The following is a 24,041-nucleotide window of genomic DNA, read 5'->3' as shown; positions in this document are numbered from 1 at the left end:
AGTCTGTAAGTAAGATAGTCATTTATATCAAGTGTCTTTTGAAAAGCTTTCTGATTTTTCTGCTGTTTTTAATATATATATGGCAAGACCCTGGGGTTGGGGGGGGTGGCAATTTTCACCAAGAAACTTAACACGTATAGCTGCTATGTAGGGCATTTTGTTATATATTGAGTGTTATATTTTGATGATAAAATTTATTGGAGGGTCACCTGGGTGGCTCGGTCAGTTAAGCATCTGACTCTTGACTCAGGTCATGGTCTCACAGTGCCTTAGATTGAGCTCCGCATCAGGCTCTGTGCTGACAGTGCAGAGCCTGCTTGGGATCCTCTCTCTCCCTCGCTCTCTGCACCCCTACTCTCTCTCTCTCTCTCTCTCTCTCTCTCTCTCTCAAAATAAATAAATGCAGTTTTTAATAAATTCACTTGAATGTTTATGATTTGTAGGACACTGCTTCCAGGGTGAAAATCCTCGAGTTCATTTATTGAAAGCTTACTTAGATTGGATGGGTAATGTTTTTCCTTACGTGCTCATGAGTGAAACCATGAGAATTGTGGTTCCAAGAGAAATGCTAAAAAGGAATGTTCATAGGTATCATCTGATAAGGGTTTTGGTGTTGAGGTTTTTGCTTTCCCCGCTGTCCTTTTATACCTCCTGCAATGCCCTGGCTCCCCTCCCCCTCCCCACTGTTAGAGCTCACAGGTCTTTGTCAAGGCCACCCCTGTGCCTCCCTAACGGAGCCAGCAACGTGTTCTTCTTTATTGGATCTTACAGCCCGCAGGAGCCAGTACCAGTCATATAATACCTTTACCCATTTTACTTATTGGAGTTTTTCCTACATACAGGTGTATCATCCCTCTTAACCTTGTTGTCTGGAGAGCAACATGCCTCCTTGTGCTTCCTGAGCACTGAGCCTGACTCATTCTGGCAGGTGGGCAGGCAGTCTTTGAATAAATGAGGGACATTGAGACGAGGGGAAAGAGCCCAGCACAGAACTGCATGCAGTCCATATCTGGCTGCTTCTCTCTCCTGACTGTGCCTGTGTGGTTACTAGAAGAATGACATATTTGATGAGGAGACCCTTGCCGTAACATCTTAGTTAGGAGTAGGAGTATGTGAGCCTGCGTACAAATAATCCCAGTTCCACCATTGGCTGATCTGCTCAACTGTCCTGGGCTGGAGATGCTCATAATTATCCCCATTTTACAGACAAGGTCATTAAGGCATGAGAGGTAACTTCTTAAGGTCCCACAGCTAACCAAATGGTGGACCTTGGACGTGGATGCTGGCCATTAGCTTCTCTGCTCGATTGACTCTCATAGTCTGTTTGGATGATTAAATCATGGCTGGGAATTGCTTGGTGCCTTGTAAATTCTAAATGAGTAACTAAATACAGATTAAGTTTGTTATCAGCCCCAAATTGTGGCCACAGTACAGGACCTTGGGACTTGGCTACACGGCTCCAACTAGCAGGAAGCTCAGGCATTAGCTTTCAGAATTGTCCCCTCCTGTGTGACGTCTTGAATATAATGTACAATTGGTGGGACCCCCCTCCACTGATACAGTGTTTCTTCGTCCTGCTTACACGTGACTCTGAAAAAATTTCATTCCTCTGCCCTTGTGGATCAGAGTTGTGACCTGAAGAAATGACTGGAGGGAGACTGAGCATCTCAGAGTACACGGAGGGAAGGCTGGCAGTTTGATGGGTATGTGACAACGATCAGTCTTGGGTGGTGTTTTCTTAGCCCACCCTCCTCAGTGTCCTTGCTCTCCATGAACCTGTTACTCTCTGGCATTTTTCTTAACTCCTTTACCTTCTGCTGTCTTGCCCTTCCGTCTGATTTTTCCAATCTACAAAGGAAGAAAAGCCACTCTAGAAAGCTAAGGAGGGTGAAGGTGACTTTAGAAGCCTGGGAGACCGAAGGAAGGGGGAACTAGTATAGAATTGGAACTCTAAGAATGACTTAAGTACTGACTTAATCTTTTCAGGCCCCATTTTTTTTTTTTTTTTTCTAAGCAGTTATTAAGCACCTTGTGCTCAAACAACTCTACTGTTTCCCCAGTATCTGTTATTAGTCCCTTTGTTTAGTTCTTTTAGAGCTTAAACCTCTATCATTCCATACTTCACATATTTAAATATTATTTTTGATTTTGCTAATGATGACCAACACGAATACTCTGATTCTCTTACTGTATATCCGGTTCTTTTCTTATTGGAAGGAATCCAGTAAGCAGGAGCCAGTTATTGTCCTCCTTCGTTAGGGTCAATAATATTCCCTGGGGTTTTTTCTTTTCCTTTTTTAAATGCATTTTGAGACCTTTGGTGATAGCAGCTAGAATTAGCCGAGGGAGGGAACATAGGAGCGGCAGGATGTGTGAGAGGAAACCGCCGAGGGGAGGTGTGCTTAGGAAGCTGCTGGGGAGAGAGGGCTCTACGAGCGAGAAGGGAGCAGGGAGGCAGCTGCTGCCCGGGTGGGGGATGGGGGTGGAGGGTTCGGGAGACTCCAGGGGGAGGTGCGAACATCCTCTGTTTGGGGAGCATTGCTCACGGAGGCCTTGTGCAAGGCCAGGACAGGCGGGTCAGATCTAGCTGGTCAGATGGGAAACATTCGGCTTAGTGGTGGGGCACTGCCTCTTGCCAGGGCTGTCTGTCATGGGTGAGCTATTGCAGCACAGACTTCACGCTGGCCAACCCAAAACAGAGACTGGGAGGAGCCCCTTACAACACCTGTAGTTTCCCCGTGGGTGCAAGATCACTCCTGAAACTGAAGGCTGACGGCAGAAACCCAGGGCTAGCAGATTGTAGTTGATGGTGTCGCTGAAATACGATGTCTGTTTAAAGAGTATGGGCCCAGTGAGGTAGGCTTGTTTGTTTTTTTAAACGTTAACCTTTACAGATGCTTAACTTTTAAGCAAGGTAAACAAAAACTGAGCCCTTTCATTATAAGTTACACATGCATATTAATCAGAACAGTGTGTTAATGACTGTTGTCAAATTTCTGATTGAAGTCAAAGTTCTTTCATGGTTGGTAAATTGATCAGGCACTTTATCATCAGCTCTGTTCTCTTTTTCTACCCCCCTCCCCCTTTCTTGTTTTAGTTGCTGATATGTGTTCAAGATGAGTGGGATGGGAGAAAATACCTCTGACCCATCCAGGGCAGAGACAAGAAAGCGCAAGGAATGTCCTGACCAGCTTGGACCCAGGTTAGATTCTTGCTGAAAAACAGAATCAGTATTGGCCATGAAAGCCACATGCCTGCTTTTTTGATATTTTAGCATTGATTTTACACCCAATCGAAATGTTGTGTTTGGTTTTTTTCTCTTTAACAGTTAAACCTTTAAATAAGTATTATTTAGCTTACGTTTGGTTATGCTAATGAGTTGCAGATTTTATGATTCTTTACAAGAAGGAAGCTACATACTTCTGATGTCCCCTGTGTGCTTCACTATTAAAACAGGTTCATTATATAATTTTCAGTCTTCCATATTTTCGTGTCTGTTAGATCACAGAATGTCATAAAGACAAGAGATCCCATAGTAGAATTTGCTGTTAATTATATGCTGGGTTTTATTTTTATTAATTAATTGTTTTGTGGGTTAGTGACAAAGATTGTGGCCCTTCAGTGAGTAAAACAAATGATTTAAAGCAAGTTCCATGTCACATCTTATGGATGGAAGTGTGCGTTGTTATAATCCCTATGCAGGGTAATTTAGCATTATCTACTAAAATTATAAATGCATGCTTCTGGGAATTTTCCAACAGTATACTTTCACATGTGCAAAATGACAAACACTGAGGTTACTTGCTATTAAACAGCATTGTTTAATAATTGCAAAAGATTAGGAGAAACCTAAATGTCTATAGGGAACCGTTTAAACAGCCGTGATATATCCATAACCTAGACTACAATACAGCTGTGAAAAAGAACAAAGACACTTAATGGATTGATATAAAAAGAATCTCTTAAGAATAGTTACAGAGAAAAACAAGGTTTAGAGCACACTTACGGAGTACTACCACTGGTATAAAACCATTTGTTTTAGGATAATTAAGAAACACTTAAGAGTTGTTAACCCATTTTGGGGGATGAGAACTAGGCAAATGGGAAACAAAGGTAGAAGAGAGACTTCATTCTTTCGAGGGCTTAAATCATATAAACGATTTTAAAAGTTAAACACAAACAGCAACTTCTGTTAAGTGGCCGGTAAAAAGGAGCAGATGGAAAACAAAAGGGAAGAGGACCAGAAAGGCATTAAGACAGGCAGAGAAGGAGACAGAGCAGAAAGCCAATATTTCATGTTGCCTTTTCCCCTGTTAGTTGCCAAGCAAAACAAGTCTATTAAATCGTCACTGTCCACATCCCAGCCCCCAACCCTTAGCTCCAGTATGTTACCTCTAGATTACCTACTACCTCCTGGCCGTCCTCAGCTTTCTGTCTGTCAAATGTCTTTAATGCCAGGAATCCACTCAAGAAGACAGATTGATAAAATGGAGACTGTTTCAGTGGAGGGGCTAATGTTTTACCTAGTGCTGTGCTGGTGCCTGGAAGTATATTACAGACTACTAAATTTTATCACTGGGTATTATATGCAAATAATTGTATATTAAAACTACAGAAAGTTACTTGGTCAAACAACTTACTTTCCTTATTTATTGTACTGTTTGAATGTCATTTAGTGGGCCCTCGACTAAAAAAAAAAAAAAAAGGTTGTACGCTGTTAATGTTAGTGTCAGAGGGAACTTGCTATCTTAAATTCAAATGAGAAGGTCTTGCCAATTTTTATTTTTCCCTCCTTTCCATTAACTTTTTAAAACTTTAGTTGACCTTAGACTGTTTATATTTTGCACGTCATTCAGACTGGAGAGTTAACAAATATCCTGGGTCAGTTTCGCTTTTGTTTCTAGCTGCACTGTGGTTTTTTGCATTATCTAAAAAGACTGGTTTGATTACCAACATCCAAAAGAAGTCCGTGAAACGATGAAGGTTTATTTGTATCTTTTTATGCTTTACCAAAAATCACTGCCATTTCTTTATTCCTATTATAACTGGGTTAAGTTCCCTTTCTTCTTTTACTAATCTTATGTAAATTTTTAAAATTGTATAAAATAATCTCCCTTGCTTGTCTAAAACATCCCTCTATGTATTCAACAGTAAATTCGATGCCCACTTCTGCCAAGTGTTGTATTAAGCTTGGTGATGAGCAGATCGTCCTGATCCTTGTCATGGTGAGGCTTACTGTCCACTGGGGGACGTTATGCACATGGAACAAATGATCACACAAGTAAATCTATAATCACATGCTGGGGTGAGTTTGATTTCAGTAAAACATGCAACATGTAGGACACATTCAGGTTTTTTCCCCCAAAGTACTTCCATGTTTTATGTAAGTGACTTTTGTTTGTTATCTTTTTATTAGAACTTGTGTAACATGCTTCTTTTTTTATAATAGCTTTTTTTTTTTCAAATGCATAATAAAAACCATGTTTCTTCTTTGTAGCCCCAAGAGGAGCACTGAGAAGCGTAATCGTGAACAGGAAAATAAATACATTGAAGAACTCGCCGAGCTGATTTTTGCAAATTTTAATGATATAGACAACTTCAACTTCAAACCTGACAAATGTGCAATCTTAAAAGAAACTGTGAAGCAAATTCGTCAGATCAAAGAACAAGGTAAGAGGCCCGAATTAATCTTTTGGAGAGTTTAGCTGGTTTCTGTTTTTTCATGTATGAGAAGTCGCTTCAGAGTCCCTTTAATCCGTTTCTTCTGCTTAAATTATTGATGAGGAAATGATGTCACAGTGCAAGATGAATGCAAGTATCACTTGCAGTGGTTTATAAATAGGCTTTATATAAAATTCAGCAATTCCCTAAAGACAGAGGAGACTGAGGTGAGGCAGGGTGATGTAACTTTTCATCTAGTAAAACTCAATTAGGTGCCCACTGATTCTCCTCCCCTTCGTTGGAATTTTCATTGCTTGCACAGCAAGTGACTGTCATAATTTGCAAGTGAGAAGCCAACTAAAGATGGAAACCAGAAGTAAGGAAAGGAAGCCACCTCCTGTTTCAGCTAGTCAGCATATTTGATTAAGTCGGAGCCTCAACTGGCCACGGCCGCTAGATTAGAATTTCATATCCTGAATGACAAGAGATTTGAAAGGCTCAAGCCTCTAGTCAGAATTCTTTTGTGAAGTTGAAACACGGAACATGACAGCTTTCTTCCTGGGGTTTTCTTTTTTTCAGAGATCATTTTCTGCCTCTCTTCTTTGATATTTTTGCCTACAGAAAAAAATTAAGAAAATAATATTTTAAAAAAACACATTGGACTTTGTGGTGCCAAAAAAAAATCAGTATTAGGCAAGTATGAACAGTGTCTTGGGGGCTCAGGGCCAATGCTCTTAAAGTATTCATACACTGCTTTCCTTCAGGGCTGGGGAGATTATTATCTCTTGTAATCTGTTTTTGACTGCATCCTCTCAGAGTTCATTGTTTTTATTCTCCCTTTTTATGTGATATTCAAAAGAGGCAGATTTTAGAGAAATAATGTCTTTGTCTGTGTAGGTGTAGGACCTGAAACTTGCCGTCAGTCATAAACTCCTAGCTTATCTATTTGCATATTATCATCATAGGATTTTTCATTTTTATACATTTACTATTAAGCTTCAGTTTCATATTTAAAAAATTTTACACATGTAGTTCTTTCTTTTAAGAACTTAAAAATATACACATAGCATACACAACACAGTTCCTCAGACCAACCCAGTCTGAAAATCAGTCTTTATTTCCTGGTTTCTCCATCAAAGTGATATCATTAAGCATTCAACGAGTTTCTGCTCTCAGCGCCTGCCTCGGTAGCCCTTCACCTCTTTTGTCTTCCTTCTTTTCCCTTTGAGATCCACTAGTCATCAAAAACTCCGCTTAGTCTCCAAAAAAAAAAAAAAAAAAAAAAGAAAGAAAGAAAGAGAAGAAAACAAGAAAACGTCAGGGGCACCTGGGTGGCTCAGTCGGTTGGGCGTCCTACTTCGGCTCTGGTCACAATCTCGTGGTTCGTGAGTTCGAGCCCCTCATTGGGCTCTGTGCTGACAGCTCAGAGCCTGGAGCCTGCTACGGATTCTGTGTCTCCCCTTCTCTCTGCACCTCCTCTGCTTGCGCTCGCTCGCTCTCTCAAATATAAATAAACGTTAAAAAAAAACCCCTCAGTTTAACCTCAATTTTGTATCTTCTTCATTTTTTGGTATCAGCAAATGGATAGAATAACATTCCTAGAGCTCTTAGGAGAAATAATTGGTTAAAGTTTGATAGTGCTTCGAAGTGACTGCGTTTCTGGTTGCTGATACTGTGGTGGAGAAATCAAGCTACTTGTTTCCAATTTCTGAAGCTGAACGAGACAATTTTGTGAACACTGCATGGTAGGCAGTACTTTCACACTTTAAAACAGTTATGTGTTGTTGGTTTTTTTCTGGTTTTTTTTGTTTTTTTTTTTTTACTATCAAGGTCTTGCACAAGGTTTTAAAGTTTTGCAAAACCTTGGTAATTCCCCCTTCAAACCATAAAACACGTTAAGATGTGTCACGCTGGGACTCTGCCATACTTTTCCCGTAGGTTTAATCCTAAGGCTGCATCCCACAACCACCCAAGAAGCAGCAACAATAAACACCCTGTCACGTCTTATTCTTATAATAATGTTCCTATTAATTTGAAAATTAATGTGTTTTGAAAAGGGAGGCAGGAGTTAAAAACCAAATGAAAAGCCCAGATACACTTTGATGGTCTCAATCTACTATTTTAAAAATATTGCTTGCTTACTCAATTATTTTTTAAAAGGCAGCGAGACTTTAGAATCAAATCAGACAGAAGCCAGGTCTGAATCCTGGATCTGCCTCTTACAGGCTCTTTGAACCTGGGCGAATTATTTTCTGTGCCTGAAACTCCATTTCCTCATACGGAGTTTAGCAATCACGATCTTGAGGTTGCGTGGCTGTTGAAGAAATCACGAGCTATGTAAATGCACTCCGCAAATACCCGGCCTGGTGAACGTTTGGTAGGTGGTCAGTAAATATCTTTCTCACAGTAAGCAGAATGTCACCTTCTTTTCTTCATACGTGTTGAGGTCTTCAGACAGTGAGCCTTTCCTTCAGGCGGAAAATGAGAAATAAAAAAGGTGGGGAAGCGGATTACGAACATCCTTTCCTGCGGGGCCATTTGAAGAAAGTAAAGTTTTCTGCTGCCAGAGAGCCGTGCGTAGCCCTTGCAGAGCACTCCGCTGCCAGCTGTGTCGGGGCCAGCTGGATTTGTCTCGGCAGTTGAGAGCCACGAGGCCCAAGAGCAACACACAAGTCAGACCTCAGCCCTTCTCCCTCCCTCCGCGTGCCCACCCGCCTGGCCGATGCCCCGTCGGCCAGTATAAATGAAGTCCAACCACCATCACCTTCATCGTGCTTCCGAACTTAATTTATATTTCAGTCACAGGTACCAGGCCGAATAAAATCATAATTGCGCCAGAGAAGTTAAACTAGGTTGCGTCAGGCGTCACAGTAAAGATCGCACGTCTGAAAAGCCAGGCTTATATCTGAGGTACCCTCCATGGTCAAAAGCTCAGGCAGACGAGCCGGGCGTGTTCGGCTTTTTCACTCAGGGCTGCTCTGTCATCAGCTGTCCCTCGAGTTTCCATTTGCTTTATAAATAGAGGAGAGAGAAGAAAGGATTATTTAAAATGGCGTAAAGGATGAGAATTGGGAGGGAGAATTACCAGCTATTTGAATACGTGAGCATCCGCTCATTTATAGCACTTGGTGAGGCCCGTGTTTGGGAGACGCTAGCCCTCCCGGAGCGTTCACACTGCAGTGGACCTCGTAGAAGCAGAGCACATGTACACAGACGTCGTGTCCTATGTGAGACAATGCTGATAAAGTTGAAAACTTCTGGCTTCTATAAGTTAGAAACGGTAGTTCATAAATCATAAATAACCTTTTTTCGTAATGAGGCTAATACTGCTTCTATCCCACAGAAGAAGAATACGTAGTATGAAGAATACACATGATTTAATTTTGAATTACTGTGTCCAACTGCACACTCCTCAGCTGGAAACTTAACTCAGCTTGTCTATGGAAAATACACAGGAATTCCTATGCGCCTAAGAAATAAAATTGAAGTGTAAAGTAACAAACATTTAGAGGAGTACTAAAAATTAACACATCTTTGCTGCGCTGTTTAAAGTAACATCTCCTATGTTACCCCAATTTAGATACACCTTTCATTGTTTTTTAATCTTAAATAATTTTAAATGGATTTTATTATTTGGAAAAAACATTTGTCACTTCACTTAAAGCCGCTTGAGAGCAGTATATTTGAATACAGGGTGTATTGATCAGTTAATGGAGAATTGGTCTCAACCTTTCATTATTGGTTTTCAAAAAGTAGCTTTAATGAGTGAATAACAGTAGGAATGAAAAGGTGCTTCTCGAAAATCTGTGTCAGCGCAAGCTAGATTTGGGGGAAATTTTCTTGTTGAACCAGGCTACCCATATTTTAAGAGAAGGTGAGGAGCAGGGATATGCTAGAGTCAACTCCTGTCAACCGACGAAAACCAGTTGTGCGGTTTCAAGAATGTTATAAGCCAGTTGATGAGCACTTCACTATTAAAAATTACACGGTGGGTTCGAGCCCCGCGTCAGGCTCTGGGCCGATGGCTCGGAGCCTGGAGCCTGCTTCCGATTCTGTGTCTCCCTCTCTCTCTGCCCCTCCCCCGTTCATGCTCTGTCTCTCTCTGTCTCAAAAATAAATAAATAAATAAATAAATAAATACACGGACTTGTGATTAAACTATATGTAAAAAGGCAAGGGAGACTAAAATTTCTCATTTGCTAATTATTCCACTGCATTTTGCCATTGTCTTACGTGCCAGAGGCCCTTCGTGTCGTGTGTCTACCTACAGGACAGACACACCGCACAGCACTGGTTACTCTGCGTCTCCTCAGTCCACGTTCAGTTGTGTTATATTGAAATCAGCCATGAAGAGAATATTGATACCCTGGAAAGCTGGTAAACTCTCCAAATCAAGGCTTGATTGGTTTTGTTGGCTGTCACTTTAGACTTAAGAAAAAGTAATGAAGATTTTTTTGGTGGGGGGGGGGGCATGTAATGGAGAAAATGTTAATAATTACCACCTGACGGGGCGCCTGGGTGGCTCAGTCGGTAAGCATCCGACTTCATTCAGCTCAGGTCACTGTCTCGCAGTCTGTGAGTTCAAGCCCCGCATCGGGCTCTGTGCTGACAGCTCAGAGCCTAGAGCCCACTTCGGATTCTGTGTCTCCCTCTCTCTTTGCTCCTCCCCACCTCACACTCTGTCTCTTTCTCAAAAATACATAAACATTAAAAAATAAATAAAAATAAATAAATAATTACCCCCTGACATTTTAACATCAAGTAGCCATTTCGTGCATACACAAAACATCCAGTTCGGCAAAAAGTCACTCACAGATTGACAAACAATCGTATTTCTGCATATAGCGTCTTCATACATTTTCATTATTCCATCTTTGTCTTGCTCATTAACTTAAGTGAAAATTTCAACCAGTATTCATATTGGAACCATTTTTCATCAGTTGCAATCATAGGGTGGTTGCAATACAAGAATTTGGCAAAAATTAACAGAAGCATTCCTTAAGAATCAGCTGGCTATTTGCAATTCACAGTAAAGAGTGTTGTATATTTTATTATCATTATAGATTATATGCTACATATCCGTGCTACTAGTAAAGTCTGTAGTAAACATCATGATACTTACTGTTTTTCCCCCAAAGAGCTGGTTTTTTTAAACATTTCCCAGTATACCACTGGTAGGCATGGAAGTGAGCAAGTCATATTATAAATACAGGTGAGTCAAATTCATAAACTAACAGAATTATTTAAAGATTTAAGAAAATAGTAATGGAAACAACCTAATTCTTGCCCATCAAAGTAAATGTGGAGCCTATTAAGATTATGCTTTCCCTTCCCATTCTTTTTTTCCTCATGCCAAATGCAAGAAGTTCTTGGGATGGAACTGGTTATTCAAAGCTGAAGCCTAAGCTTGAGCTAATAGCTGTCATGAAGCAAAGTAAGCATCAGGGGTCTGAGATCAGCTGCCTTTCACTGGCAGGAGACCTATAAATCAGGCTTTTGGGGTGATGCTCCTCGGCCTTCATCAGGTTCCATGTGGTGAAACCTTAGGGTGATGGCAGAGCACCCCACCTCACCGGAAACTCAGCATCACTAAGACGTGCCCTCGTAGATACTCTCATTCTGAAGACGGTGTTTTGGTGTAGGTCAAGTATTCATGGTAGTACAAACTCTTGATTATTTGGATAATGAATGGGAGACTGATAATGGCATATATATTTTAACTCTTTTTTGAAACATTGGTCCCTTATTCACTACATATAGTTTGAATTTCATTTGCCAACTTCTTTTTTTATCTTCTTTTTTTTTTTTTTTTTTTTTTTTTTTTTTTTTTAATTTATTCTTGAGGGAGAGAGAGACAGAGCATGAGCGGGGACGGGGCACAGAGAGAGGGAGACACAGAATCCAAAGCAGGCTCCAGGCTCTGAGCTGTCAGCACAGAGCCCGACGCGGGGCTTGAACCCACGAACCGTGAGATCACGACCTGAGCCGAAGTCGGACGCTCAACCGACTGAGCCACCCAGGCGCCCCTTTTTTTATCTTCTTAAAGTGCTAAGAACATGGAGTCTTCTTGGGAATCTCTCTGTCCCTCTCTGCCCCTCCCTTTCGTGTGTGTGCACTCTCTCTCTCAAATAAATAAACTTTTTAAATAAAAAGTTACTGTATTATTGACTATATTCCCTATACTTTTCATTCCCGTGACTGACTTTATGATTGGAAGTTTGTACCTCTATCCCCTTCACCGTTTTCTCCCATCTCCCTTTCTCCTTTCTCCCTTCTGGCAACCACTTGTTCTCTGAATGTATGAGTGTTTCTGATTTTTTTGTTTGTTTATCCGTTTTGTTTTTTAGATTCCATACTTCACTGAAATGATATAGTATTTGTCTTTCTCTGCCTGACTTATTTCACTTAGCAGAGGACTCTCGGTCCATCCATGTTACTGCAAATGCAAAATTTCATTCTCTTTTATGGCTGAGCGATATTATGTTGTGTGTGGTTTATGTATGTATACACATACACACACCCCACATGTTCTTTATCCATTCATCTATCAGTGGGACATTGGGGTTGTTTTCATACCTTGGCTGTTGTAAATAATGTTGCATTATTTACTCTGCAAACATAGGGGTACATACAGCTTTTTGGATTAGCGTCTTTATTATTTTAGGGAAAATCCCCAGCAGTGGAATTACTGGATTGTATGGTTTTTCTATTTTTAATTTTTTGAGGAACCTCCATACTGTTTTCCACACTGATTGTACCAATTTACTTTCCCACCAGCAGTTCACACGGGTTCCGGTTTCTCCACATCCTCACCAGCCCTTGTTATTTCTTGTCTTTTTGATACTAGTCATTCTGACTGGTGTGAGATGATAGCTCATTGTGGTTTTGATATGCATTTACCTGGTGATGAGTGATGCTGAACATCTTTTCATGTGTCTCTTGGCCATCTGTGTGTCTTCCTCGGAAAAACATCTGTTTAGGTCCTCCACATTTTTTTAATTGGATTTTTTTGGTTTTGGTGTTAAGTTGCATAAGTTTTTTATATATTTTGGATATTAACTGTCAGATAAATCATTTACAAATGTCTTCTCCCATTCAGTAGGTTGCCTTCTCGTTGTGTTGATGGTTTCTTTCCCTGTGCAAAAGCTTTTTAGTTTGATGTAGTCCCAATTGTTTATTTTTGTTTTTGTTGCCCTTGCCTAAAGAGACAGAGCCAAAAAAATATTTCTAAGACCAGGGTCCATGAGTTTACTACTTATGTTTTCATTTAGGATTTTTATGGTTTCAGGTCTTACATTTAGGTCTTTAATCCATTTTGAGTTTATTTTTGTATATGGTATAAGCAGATGGTCCGGTTTGATTCTTTTGCGTGTAGGTGTCCAGTTTTCTCCATACCATTTATTCAGGAGGCTGTCTTTTCCCGTTTGATAGTCTGCCTCCTTTGTCGTAGATTAATTGACCATACAAGCATGGGCTCTCTGTTCTGTTCCATTGATTTGTGTGTGGTTTTGTGCCAGCACCATACTGTTTTGATTACTGAAGCTTGGTAGTATAGTTTCAAATGTGGGGTAGTGATACCTGCAGCTTATCACTTCTCAAGATTGCTCTGGCTGGTATGGACACTTTAATATTAATTCTTTTAGTCCATGAGCATGGTGTAACTTAACATTTACTTGTGTTATCTTTAGTTTCTTTCATCAGTATCTTACAGTTTTCAGAGTACAGATCTTTCACCTCCTTGGTTAAATGTATTCTTGGGGTTTTTGTGGGGTTTTTTGTTTTTCTGAGGCAATTGTAAATGGGATTGTTTTCTCAATTTCTCTTATTGCTAGCTCATTATTGTTACCTAGAAATGCAACAGAATTTTGTATCCTGCACCCTTACTGAATTCATTTCTTAGTTCTAATAATTTGGTGGAGTCTTTAGGATTTTCTGTATGCCATAGTATCATGTCATCTGCAAATGGTGACAGTTTTACTTCTTCCTTACCAGTTTGGATGTCTTTTTTCTTGTCTGCTTGCTATGGCTAGGATTTCCAGTTTTACATTGAATAAAAGTGGTGAGAGTGGACATCTTTGTTTTGTTCCCAGTTATTAGAGGAAAAGCTCTGAACTTTTCACCATTGAATATGATGTTAGCTTGGGTTTGTCACATGACCTTTATTAGGTTGAGGTATGTTCCTTCTAAACCTACTTTATTAAGATTTTTCATGGTGCTTGTCTGGTTTTAGTATCAAGGCAATGCCTGCATCATAGATTGGATTTGGAAAAATTCCTTCCTCTTCAGTTTCTTGGAATAGTGTGAGAAGAATAGCTTAACAGCTGTTCGTTAAATATTTGGTAGAGTTCACCTGTGAAGTCTTTTGATCCTAGACTCTGGTTTATTCGGAGTTTTTTGATTACTGTTTACATTTCATTACTTGTAATTGGTCTGTTCAGATTTTCTATTTTTTCCAATTCAGGCTTAGAAGATTGTATGTTTCTAGGAATTTATCCATATCCTGTATGCAGTCTAACTTGTTGGCATATACATTTTCATAGTAATCTTTCACAATTTTTTTGTGTTTCTGTAGTGTCAGTTGTAATTTTTCCTCTTTCATTTCTGATTTTATTTGAGCCTTCCCCCGCCTTTTTTTTGAGGAGTGTGGCTAAAGGTTTATCAATTTTATCTTTTCAGAGAAGCAGCTCTTAGTTTCATTGATCTTTTTTATTGTCCTTTTAGTTTCTATTTAACTCATTTCCGCTCTGATCTTTATTATTTCCTTTGTTCTGCTAACTTTGGGCTTTGTTCTTCTATTTCTGGTTCCATTAGGTGCACGGTTAGAGCGTTTGACATTTTCCTCATTTCTTGAGGTAGGCCTGTATCACTCTGAATTCTCTCTTAGAATTGCTCTTGCTGCCTTCCAAAGTTTTTGAGCCATTGTATTTTCAATTTCATTTATCTCATTTCCTCTTTGATTTCTTTGTTGACCCATTTTTTGTTTAGTAGCATGTTGCTTAGCCTCCATGTTAGTCTTTTTTCTCTTTTTTACCCTCCAGTTTTTTTCTTGTAATTGATTTCTAGTGTTTTACCACTATTAGAAAAAATGCTTGATAGGACTGCAATCTCCTTAAATTTTTTGACGTTTGTTTTGTGACCTAACCTTGATTTATCCTGGGGAATGTTCTCTGTACGCCTGAAAAATAATGTATATTCTGTTGATGGGGATTGGAGTGTTCTGTGTATGTACCTCTTAAATGCATCTGGTCTAAAGTGTCATTCAGAGCCAGTGTTAACCTGTTGGTTTTCTGTCTGGATGATCTGTCCGTTGATGTAAGGGGGAGGTTAAAGCCTCCGACTTTGTACTCCTGTCCCTTTCTCCATTTCTGTCTTTTAATATTTGTTCCATACATTTAGGTATTCCTATGACGGGCACAGAGATATTTACAATTGTTATAGCCTCTTGTTGGATTGACCATCCCCTTCTTTGTTTCTTATTATAGTCTTTGTTTTAGAGTCTATTTTGTCTAAGTATTGCTACCTCGATTTTTTTTTTTTTTTGCTTCCGTTTGCAAGGAATGTCTTTTTCCATCCTTTCATTTTCAGTTTGTGTGTGTCTTTAGATCTGAAGTGAGTCTCTTGTAGGCAACACATAGATGGATTTTGTTTTTTAATCCAGCCAGTTGCTCTAGATCTTTTGATTGGAGCATTTAGCCTGTTTACATTTAAAGAAATCATAGGTAGGTAATACTTATTGCCATTCTGTTAATTGTTTTCTGTTTGTTTTTGTAGTTCTTCTCTGTTCCTTTCTTCTGGAAAAGTGAGATTATAAAAGGTGAGAGAGTGAGGGTTGGGGGAGAGAGGCTTTTCCAAACAGGGAGAAGAGGGGCCTGAGCAAAGGCACAGGAGCCCTCGAAGGCATACACTATGTGTGAAGTCAGATTGTTTAGCTACAGAATATGGTATTTTGAAGCAATTGTTTGGATTTAAGGCTGAAAAGGGCAGGTCAGAGCCAGATGGACAGTAAGTAAAGTACTGTAAGCAATATTGAAATTTAGAGAAGGTGACATAAAATGAGAAACTCTTAGCAGTCTTCACCAGAGTTAACTTGAAGTTGTCTACCGTGGTTCCTAGATTCTAGAGATAACTAGAAATAGGAAACCTTTTTTTAAATGCTACTGACTTTAGGAAGCTGGGGGGCACGTAACTAATAAAACAACAATAACAAGAAAAAACTACGTAAAAACATGCTACAGAGCTACAAAATACCTTAGTCATCTTTAACAAGATGTATTTTATTCATTTTTTAAAAATGTTTTAATGTTTATTTATTTTGAGAGAAAGAGAGAGAGAGAGAGAGAGCAAGCAGAGGAAGGGCAGAGAGAAGGAGAGAGAAAATCCCAAGCAGGCTCCATGCTGTCTGCACAGAGCCCAATGCAGGTCTCAGTCCCACAAACTGTGAGATCGTGATCTGAGTCGATATCAAGAGTTGGATGCTTAATTGAGTGAGCCACCCAGGCACCCCTGCCTTTTATTCATTTTTATAGCTTGTTGAGGGGGCATAGAAGGAACAGGAGGAAATGAAGGGGGGAAAGAACAAGATGGAAAGGTAGTAAGCAAGACCTACAAAGATAGACCAACACCAGACAGCCTGACAAAGACAGAGGAGGACTGGCAACATATTCAGAAGCGTGCGTGCTCAGGTTTAAACACAAAGAGAAACGTCTTTAATGTAAAATTTTATTTTGTAGTCTCTTAGGACATCGTCACGAATGACTTAAAGCACAGTCTTATTTGACAACTGTGAGCACTTAGGTAAGAGCCCTTGTCCTGAGCCCCCTAGGTGTCAGCCCTGATCTTCCGCTTAAATCCCACCCATCCTTAGTGAAGAATGCCCGCCTGTGTCCTGCTGCTCAGCCTTTCCCTGTCCTTGTCAACAGGAGGTGAATCAGTATGCCACCCACCCCTGTCTCTTCTCCCGCGGCTCAGAAATAGTCAGATCTGTCACTGTGCCCAGGGGAGCAATACCGGGCCATTCTTCCACAAGAATTGGGTAAAGGCACTCTCTAAAACCCCTTTGAGAGAGGACCGAGTTGATCCTTCCGCCTCAACTTCAGTGACTGCTGTAGGCTCTGTGACGGAGTCCAAGAGGAGAACCCTCACCACAGCATACAAGTCCCTCTGTGATCTGTTTCGTATTCTCCCTTGCTCCAACCCACAAACTCCTTGAACTTGCATCCCTCCTCCACAGCTGGCACTGACACGGGCCTGCACACATGCACAGTTTCCTGCGTCTGTGTCTTCTGCCCAGAATGCTTCTCTCCTCTTCCCCTCCAGCTGGCTGACTCTTTCCCACCTTTAGTAGTCCACAAGGATGGAGTGGTACAACTATCTTAGGTTGGTAAAGCACAGCGAAAGGGAATCTAGGCTGGGTGATCCCGTCCAACGACAGGGCACCTTCACCACCACCCCACATCTGACTAGTTTAGCCCGTTGCTACGATCTTATGTCCCATATCCTCAATGTGTATACCCTAAGACGACTCCCCTAGACCACGTACTGTTGGCGACACATATTTATGGGGTTTTTGCTTTTGCATCATTATTCATACTCTTTCCTCCCAGCTGGAGTTCCTCCTTATCCTGTTTCTGTCCATTCTCATTAGAGTCTTTGTGTCCATTCTTCAAGATTCGTCTCAGATACTGCTGTTTTAACAAAGAACTTCTTTATTTTAGGTTTATTTATTTATTTTGAGAGAGAGAGGGAGAGGGAGAGGGAGAGAGAGAGAATGTCCCAAGCAGGCTCTGCACTATCAGCACAGAGCCTGACACAGGGCTCGAACTCATGAACCGGGAGATAGTGACCTGAGGCGAAGTCAGGAGTTGCTTTAAGCGACTGAACCATCCTGGCGCCCCAACAAAGGATTTAATTCCCAACCAATGTAGCCTCATCTCCTTTGAATCTCCATCTCATTTCTTATACTATCTACTCTTATTCTGATTAGGTTTTTTTGTGGTTTTCTCTTTCTTCCCCTATTGAATGACAAATTCCTTGATGGCAGAGACCCTATCTACTTATCACTCACACCTGCGGCATTTCTGAGCACAATGGTTGTTCTTAGCCTGTGTAGAGTAAATGTCTCCAGTTTTTCTGATGCTTAGCTTTTGTCTAGCCTTATTATAATGGTTTTATATTGGGGGAAAATAGCACCCTACATTTAAGAACTTGAAATTTTTATTCTACCATTTTGTCTCTTGTACGAGGATGATAAATTATACTCTTTTGTGATGGTATTTGTGATATTTTAGTTTGTCTCTTGGAAGTGTATTTATGTCTCCTTAAGTGCAGTTGGTAAACTTTTAAAACTTTCTTAGACTCTGATAAGTTTAGTTCTTGAGACCGTCTTAAAATAAGGATGACAAATCCACACAACTTGTCAACTAGAATATATTTTGAAAACTCAGGGTAAGGGGGAGTATTTTATAGTTTTTATGGGTTTTTTTTATTATGATTTTCAATTAATTTGGGATATTTTTCCTTATTTTAAATAGACATACTGTGTTAGACTACATTATGTAGCAAATAGAAAGCATACTCACATTTTCTATTTAGTGCTATGCAGATACTGGATGTATTGGTTTTGAAAGAACTCCTCTGTTAAGATTTTGTCGGATAAGTTTAAGTTTCCATGAGCTATAGTTACCTCTAATTCATTTTTCTTAGTTTGAAGAATGATATAATTTTTGAGAGAATTAAATATTCGGGGTGTGGCAGGGAGAAGAGAACAAGCGTTTCCAATTGCCCTATAGTTCACTTATTATCTAAGTGTGTCTGTATATATAATTTATTCACCACTGAAGATTAGAAATGGCTTATTACGATCAGATTTATATATAGTAATTAACAGTGGAATAAATAAAAGATATAGAGGACCAACACCACTATTCGTTCTTTTTATTGCTGTCATCTCTGGTTGGTTTAGGCTTAAAGTACATTTTTCTTCATCTTGTTTTTTGTTTTTGTTTTTCTTTTTTTTTTTTTTTTTAATGAGTAAGAACAAGCCTATTTTCCCAGCCTGTTGTACTAGTAGAACGAGGAAGAGGGAAATGCGACTGTTTTTGTAGTGCTTTAGATTAAGTTAATTTTCAGACTGAAATGGATTATACGGTAATAAATTACTGTACATGCAACTATCATAATTGGTCTTTCCAAGGAGACTTTTTTCTGGGTTGATGACAGCTTTTTTGGTTTTGAGTGTGTGTTTTGGTGGTTAAAAAAAATAGTAACATAAATTTACCATCTGAGCAGTTTTTAAGTGTACATGATTGTATTAACTATATACACACTGTTGTACAAGAAGCCTCTAGAGCGTTTTCGTCTTGCATGGTGGAAACTCTATATACCTACTGAACAACTTGCCATTTCCCCCAACTGCCAACCCCTAGCAACCACTTTTTTTTCTATGACTTTGACTACTTTAGACGCGTACTGTAAGCGGAATCATGCGGTATTTGTCTCTTTGTGATTGACTTATTTAACTTGGGATAATGTCCTCGAGCTTCATCCCTGTTGTAGTGTATGTCAGGATTTTTTTTTTTTCTTCTTAAAGCCGAGTGATGTCCCATTTATATATACCACATTTTCTGTATCCATTCATCCATCGGCAGACGTTATAGTTGCTTTCGCATCTTCTTACTGTGAACAGTGCTTCAATGAATGCGAGTATGCAAATATTTCTTCAAGACTTTGTTTTAGATACTTTTGGATAAATATCCAGAAATGGGATTGTTGTGTCATATGGTAGTTTTATTTTTAGTTTTTTGAGGAACCTGCATACTCCATATGTTTTCCATCATGTTTTCACCATTTTGCAGTCCTACCAACAATACACAAAAGTCCTAATTTTTCCACATCCTCACCACCACTCGTTATTTTCTGTTTTTTGATAGTGGCCATCCTAACAGGCATGAAGGGCTAATTTCTCATTGTGGTTTTGATTTACATGTTCCTAATCATTCCTAATGATTAACAATGTTGAGTATCTTTTCCAAGGAAATACTTCAAAAAGAATAAGTAGCTAACACTATATTGGAGCATTGAATGCCTTCTGTGGTCCCATATCTTAGTGTCATATGTTGCCTAACCATTTAAGGCACCAAACATGACCCGAAGCTAGGAAGATGGAGAGGAGGTTCTGAGGTGCAGAAAGATTCCTTGAGGCAAATCTGGAGGCTGTGGGAAAATGAGAGAAAATCACAATGACATTAAGATTTCTCTTCTCGATATTCTGTTATTCTGCCTCATTTCAGCCATTTCTCGTGTTCCCCTAAAGAATGTTTCTTTCCCTGAAGCCTTTTGCTACGTCAGACTTCTTTATGTAGGTTACAGGGAAGGAGGAAGTACAGGCTTCATAGATCATATTGTTTGTCTGTTTATATATAGTTGGGGAGGGGCGGGCAGATACAGGCACTCACTCACGGATATCACTTCCCAATTCCCTTATTGCTGTTGTCCACTCTGAGTTGTTTTATTTCATTTCTATGTAGAAAATATTCACTTTTTGCTAATTACTGGGTCATTCATCTCTGGTAAGAAGTGCAGTAGTCCGTTTTGTTTGTTTCTTTTTAATCTCCTCTCATCTTTTCTGTTACCCTCAGTGTTAAGGTAATGATTCCAGGAAAACAGTGATCATGTTCTTCATCTCAGCTTTGTTGGTAAGAAATGAAGAGCTTTACAGTTGATGCTTTCTATCAGCACAAAGTCCAGTAAAAATTGGCCTTCTGCAGTTTTGGATCTCATTAGAATTGTTAGTCCAGGGGCGCCTGGGTGGCTCAGTCGGTTGAGCGTCCGACTTCGGCTCGGGTCATGATCTCACGGTTCACGAGTTTGGGCCCTGCATTGGGCTCTGTGCCGACAGCTCAGGGCCTGGAGCCTGCTTTGGGTTCTGTGTCTCCCTCTCTCTCTGCCCCTCCCCCACACACGCTCTGTCTCTCTCTCTGCCTCTCAAAAATAAAGAAAACTAATAGAAAGAAAGAGAGAGAGAGGAAGGAAGGAAGGAAGGAAAGAAGGAAGGAAGGAAGAGAGAGAGAGAGAAAGAATTGTTAGTCCAGTTATTACTCTAGACTTGGGCATATCAGCATATCAGGTCTCAAATCCTGTTCTGTTTTCTAAGGATGTGTCAGTGAAGGATAATTCACAGGATACAAGAATTGCAGGTCTGCTTATAATACTTACTAATTAAAGACAATACCAATTAACTTTAATCTGAGAATTGATTTTAATTTGACCTTTCTTTATTTTGGTAAAATATATGTAACATGAAATCTATCATTTTTAAGTGTATATTTGCGTGACACTAAGTATACCTTCACATTGTTGTGCACCTGTCACCAATATCTGTCTCCGGAACTTTGTCATCAGTCCAAACAGAAATTCTCTCTTAAATAATCCACCACTCCTCTCACCAGTCCCTGACAACTTTCTGCGTCTGAATTAGACTGTTCTGGGTACCTCGTGTACATGGAATCATACAGTGTTTACCTTGTGTAATTGGCTTCTTTCACTTAGCATAATGTTCATCCATGTTCATACACACACACGCACACATATGTATCAGAATCTATGTATCATATATGTATATGTAAAATATATATATGCATTTTCTTCCTTTTTAAGGCTGAATAGTATCCCATTGCATATTATTACATATTTTGTTTATCTGTTGATGGATATCTGGGTTGTTTCCACCTTGTGGCTGTTGTAAATAATGCTGTTATGAACATTGGTGTACAAATATCTGTTTAAATCCCTGCCTATATCTTTTGGGAATATATACCCAGAAGTGGTTTTGCTGGATCATGTAGTAATTCTGTGTTTAATTTTTTGAGGAACCATTGCACTGTTTTCTACAGAGGCTGTAATTTGACTTTTTTAAAATCAGGTTTTAAAATATTTTGCTAAACAAATTGAAAATTTCGCAAGTTAGAGTACCCCATTCTCTTATTTAGAAATCTTAAAATATTATTCATCTTTAGGTGGACTCCACATAGATCCTCCTTTCCTATTTATCAAGGGACAGTTGAACTGTCAAAAGGCCAATGGGGGTTGTCGTCATTACTGTCATAGTAATAGGACAAAACAGTAAGGTGACAATTACCCTCCCAGCTCTCAATGGTGGATCTTGGTGAGTAAAACAAACCAAAACAAAACAAAAAAACAAAAAACACACATCATTCTGTGAGTTGGAAAATACTTAGTGAGTACCTTCTTTTTTACTGAGTTCCAGAATACAGTAGGTGACATGACTGCTGCCTCATGGAGCTCGGGATCTAGTAACAGGAAGGATGGGGATGGGCCATGGGTAAGGTGCAGCATTGCCAAGCGTGTCTCTAGAGTAAGGCCAGTGTGCTCTGGGAAGTGTCATATTCTCGCCTGGGGTTCACAGAAGGTCCTCACTGTCATTTCAGCTAGAGATGGAAAGATAAGCCAGGGCCCAGAACATTGAGTTCTTATAATATTTCGTATACATCCTAACAGCAGTAAATGCATACAATTTATGAATAAATGTATACTTTGATGTTTATTTATTTTTGAGAGATAGAGATGGAGACAAAGCGTAAGCAGGGGAGGGGCAGAGAGAGAGGGAGACACGGAATCCGAAGCAGGCTCCAGGCTCTGAGCTGTCAGCACAGACCTGACTCGGGCAGGTCTCGAACTCACACAAGGTATGATCGTGACCTGAGCCGAAGTTGGGTGCTTAACCGACTGAGCCACCCAGGTGCCCCTAAATAAATGTATGTTTTGTATGCATTATACATACATAGCACAAATACTGATAGAATGAGTTATCAAAGAAGTTTCTTCTAGAGAATCCTTGCCTAGTTGGCTTTCACTGGATGCTGTTAGCCTTACAGTTAGCAGAGGAGTGAATAGAGAAACATCAGAATGTGGCCTGGACCAAGAAAGGTCTGAGGTTCTACAGTCTTTTGATGATGGTTTCCTTCTCACCACATGCACCGTTCCATCATTCTTCATCCCTTATTGCCAAGTTTCTTACAGATGAAGTTACACACTCCCATTTACCGTGTAGTCACTAGAATCTGGCCTGTTTGCTTGCCCCTTCTCGTCAAACGGTGCTCCCTGGAATAGCAGCAGTGACCTCCTGTCGACCACATCAGCGGCCTTTTCCTCATCCCTAACACTTGGTTTCTCTAGTAGCTCTGTCCCTGTGAACCATCCTTCCTCAAAACACTACCTTGGGTCCGTGCTCTATCCATACACGGTCACTGCCTTCTCTTCCTTATGAAGTCCTGAGCCTCCTTTTTGTCCCCAGCTAAAATTCCTTAATCAGTTTGGGTCTTTCCAAATTTGCTTACTACTAGCATTAACTTCCTAAAAATATATGGATATGTAACCACTGTTCTCACAACTTTGTGAGTCTCCCTGTAAGGATTAAAGTAAAATGTCCTCACCTGGCTTTTAAGGTACCATCTGTCCAAACATTCTTCTAGGCAGAGCCTGAAGCCTTAATTACTCTTTAACCTGTAGCTGCACAGCTTGTGGGCCATTGTTAGATAAAATCAATATTTCATTTTGGTTTGTAATATGATAGTTTAAGCTTTAAGAAAAAAATTCCCTACTACCATTTAAACTCTGATGGAAGAACCGTAGTTTATTCATTTTTATATCCTTTCCCTAAGGCCTTGCACATAAGAGACACTTTTAAGTGTATATGTAAATAATGGACAAAAATTAGGGCTTAGAGGAAATGTGAAAGCAACAAGAAATTCAGTGTTTTCTTCAGATACTTGAAGAAGGTGTGACTAGAATGATGGGGGAAGAGAAATGGTAGAAGGCATTTAAGGACCATCATTTAACTACTCTGTGAGTTTGAAATAGCGCATAAAATAAATTTCAGTGGTGTAGTCTGGAAATGACCAGGGTCCGTATCGTAATTATTTTTAAACGTGATGATTTCTCATTAACTCATACTTATATTCAGGATGCATGTACCAGATGCCGTTTCTGTGCCCCATGCTGTGCATCAGAGATACAAAGAGAAGCAAAACACTGTCCCTACCATCCAGGGGCTTATTAATAAAGAAACATTAAAGCCTTTTCAGAAGAGCTCATGTACATCCTTCTCCCTGATTTGAGAACTCACCCTACAGGGAGGCCTGTGGTTGTTCAGCTTGGCCTGTGCCTACATTTAATAAGTGATAAAGCTGGTATTTGGATCTAAGAAAAAGAAGAAATATAGCAAGTCAGGAAGTGCTATGATAGTTGGATGAATATAGATAGATACAGATATAAGGCAAACTGTGATAACAGAAGAGGTAGGAAGTAAAACTTTTTGACCTCCAAGAATGTATTGAAGTTTACCATGTGGGTAATGTCTAGAT

The 24,041-nt window shown here is 39.8% G+C and overlaps 1 protein-coding gene across 9 annotated transcripts in view; it reads left to right on the top strand.

Annotated features, from left to right (window-relative positions):
• NCOA2 (nuclear receptor coactivator 2) overlaps nucleotides 1-24,041 on the top strand; it is a 288,968-nt gene that overhangs the window by 179,098 nt on the left and 85,829 nt on the right. For 5 of the 9 annotated variants that reach the window (XM_042973483.1, XM_042973482.1, XM_042973475.1 and 2 more), the window contains exons 3-5: nucleotides 1,627-1,703; nucleotides 3,098-3,202; nucleotides 5,498-5,670. In XM_042973483.1, coding sequence (XP_042829417.1) covers nucleotides 3,117-3,202; nucleotides 5,498-5,670 — 259 coding nt within the window. In that variant the 5' untranslated portion in view covers nucleotides 1,627-1,703; nucleotides 3,098-3,116. Of the gene's footprint in view, nucleotides 1-944; nucleotides 1,704-3,097; nucleotides 3,203-5,497; nucleotides 5,671-24,041 lie in introns of those variants that run through there. The other 4 variants (XM_042973476.1, XM_042973481.1, XM_042973479.1 and 1 more) reach the window with 2 other exon arrangements.

The sequence above is a fragment of the Panthera tigris genome, chromosome F2 (genome assembly GCF_018350195.1).
Source record: "Panthera tigris isolate Pti1 chromosome F2, P.tigris_Pti1_mat1.1, whole genome shotgun sequence".
NCBI classification, from domain to species: domain Eukaryota; kingdom Metazoa; phylum Chordata; class Mammalia; order Carnivora; family Felidae; genus Panthera; species Panthera tigris.
This window is presented reverse-complemented; position numbering and strand designations above follow the sequence as displayed.